General features: G+C 37.9%; 1 protein-coding gene across 1 annotated transcript in view; it reads right to left on the bottom strand.

Annotated features, from left to right (window-relative positions):
* The window catches only part of LOC105819659 (CUB and sushi domain-containing protein 3), a gene marked incomplete at both ends in the record, with an annotated part of 761,280 nt that overhangs the window by 143,760 nt on the left and 616,440 nt on the right, over positions 1 to 1,080 (bottom strand). The window contains one exon of the mRNA XM_012655960.1: positions 810 to 1,004. Within this exon, the coding sequence (XP_012511414.1) occupies positions 810 to 1,004 (195 nt within the window). The remainder of the gene's footprint in view (positions 1 to 809; positions 1,005 to 1,080) is intronic.

The raw sequence follows: 1,080 nt of genomic DNA on the forward strand, positions 1-1,080 counted from the left end.
GGTCTTGCTCTGTCTCCCAGGCTAGAGTCCAGTGACATCATCTTAGTTCACTGCAACCTCAATCTCCTGAGCTTGAGTGATTTCTCCTGGCTCAGCTTCCCAAGTAGCTAGGACTACAGGGATATGCCACCATACCCAGATGATTTTTCTATTTTTTGTCAAAAATGGGGTCTCATTCTTGCTCAGGCTGATCTCGAACTCCTGGCCTCAAATGATCCTCCTGCTTTTGTCACCCAAAGTGCTAGGATTACAGATGTGAGCCACTGCTCCCGGTCACCAGCATACTATTTTTAAATCTGCAGAATTACTTCTCCTTCTACACAACCTAATTCTTAGGAGAAATATATATTCTTCTGTATCCTTATTTGCAATAAAGACTTTTGATTAATTCTTGATAACATTTGAGTTTTTGCATTTATCTACATATGTTGAGATGTCAGTTTCAGTGTCTTTGTTCCTCATTTACTCAGCCAATATTTTCTGGGAACCTAACATTTTTAGGCACTTTTCTAAGTCCTAAGGGCACACAAATGAACATAGCAGGCAATAACCTTACTCTCAGAGAGACTTTATTAGCTATTATAACATGTACATCACTTTAGAGATACCTGGGACTATAAGCACTTTTCCAAAACCAGTTCTTTATTGAATTCCATTTAAAAATCCTGGATACAATCTCTGCATTGCCAATGCCACACTTGTAGACTGTATGTTGCATGGTTGATTTTTTTAAATACAGAAATGGCTTTAAACATTTCTTGATTTTTTTTTCTAATAATGAAAATTCAGAAAAAAAATATATTTCTTACCATGACAACTTGGTAGGGCTCTATTCCATCCAGGTCTTCCATCATCTCCCATGATACAGGTGAGTGTTGAATAACCTTGAAGAACATAACCAGCATCACAGTAATAGGTGACTGTTGAGCCTAATTTATAATCCATTCCAAGTCTGGTGCCATTCATTATATTGCCTGGATCAAAGCAGGACTCTCGGAGTTTTGCTGTAAAACAGTGTTAATATAACATTAATTGCTTTAAAATACCATCAGACCTCCATACCTGTGGGTTCCACACCTG

This window comes from Propithecus coquereli, unplaced genomic scaffold (assembly GCF_000956105.1).
Source record: "Propithecus coquereli isolate 6110/MARCELLA unplaced genomic scaffold, Pcoq_1.0 Scaffold494, whole genome shotgun sequence".
Lineage (NCBI taxonomy): Eukaryota > Metazoa > Chordata > Mammalia > Primates > Indriidae > Propithecus > Propithecus coquereli.